Source organism: Dendroctonus ponderosae, unplaced genomic scaffold (assembly GCF_020466585.1).
Source record: "Dendroctonus ponderosae isolate FM_Combo_2020 unplaced genomic scaffold, Dpon_F_20191213v2 Dpon_F_20191213_1, whole genome shotgun sequence".
Taxonomy (NCBI): Eukaryota; Metazoa; Arthropoda; class Insecta; order Coleoptera; family Curculionidae; genus Dendroctonus; species Dendroctonus ponderosae.
The window spans coordinates 32,509,078-32,510,168 of record NW_026017110.1 but is presented as its reverse complement, the minus strand read 5'-3'; the positions used below and the strand labels follow the sequence as shown (position 1 = coordinate 32,510,168).

Here is a 1,091-nt window from a genome sequence, read left to right as displayed (position 1 = left end):
TCCAATAATATTGTTAATTAACCAAAAAATAGTTGAAAATTAATATGAAACATTTATATCGAATAGCCCTACAATTTTGCCAGTAACTTGAATATGTAATAAATTCTTACTCTTAACATGGCTTTCGGCTATGGCAGATGATTTATTTCTATGCCATGTGAGTATTCCCAATCCTTTTGACTACGAGGAAAATACTAAAAAAAGATATATATATTGTACCGTGGGTGGCCGAGTATCAAACTCTTTCTTCTGCTTCCAACTTTTATTCCACTCGGTACAACTTTGACTACGGAACAGGAACAAACTAACTTCAAAATTACCGTCAACTTCACAAACGATAACAATAACACACGGAAAACTTGCTCTTCCGACTCGCGGGGATCAACCTCTTCTGCACCCGGCCGCTCCTGTCACTTCACTTCACCTGTCTGGTTCTCGTCGTCGCTTATATAGTTTCCTCCAGGTAACCCAGATGGTTCTCGAAATCTCCAGAACAGGTGCAAAACTTCCCGCTTGTCAGTGTCATATTTGATAGTAAATGGGGCCTAAATGGGGCTCCCACTTACTGAAATACCATGAATTTCGGTCCCCCCATTCCAAACGTGAGTACCCCAGGCCATTTCCATTACACTGCCCACCTTCTAAACCTTGATCGCCCCGATTAGGTAATTTCTGGATCATGGTTATATCTGGTCAAACGGTGAATGTGGACAACTTTAAATTTTGCTTGAGGGCTCTTATGATTGCTCATCAACAGTTCAACGCCGCCGGCCTCACGCGGCTTTTCGCTGGTGTTCTCTTGGCGCATCACGTTGTCCATCCATTGCATCAGCGTCCTCACCAGGTTGAAGAACTTAAACAGATCGCCAGTATCGGTCAGTTTTCCTTTGCGCTGTTCGCAAACCATTTGCAAACTGGCCCACACAGACACTTCTTGTTCTCTATTTGTGATCTCTTTAGCTCCGTCGCCCGCATAGCTGGGTCGAAGCTTGTCCCATTCCTCTTGGATCTGTTGCACTTGGTTCTGAAGCGTCTGTAGGTCTTGCATGAAGTTCTGATGTTTGCGCTGCAGCGTTGAAACAGAACCAGCA

At 43.9% G+C, this 1,091-nt stretch overlaps 1 protein-coding gene across 1 annotated transcript in view; it reads left to right on the top strand.

Annotated features, from left to right (window-relative positions):
- Positions 1 to 487: 487 nt before the first annotated feature.
- Positions 488 to 1,091, top strand: part of LOC109541918 — a 5,629-nt gene continuing 5,025 nt past the window's right edge. Inside the window, exon 1 of the mRNA XM_048660548.1 lies at positions 488 to 602. Coding sequence (XP_048516505.1) covers positions 539 to 602 — 64 coding nt within the window. The 5' untranslated portion in view covers positions 488 to 538. The remainder of the gene's footprint in view (positions 603 to 1,091) is intronic.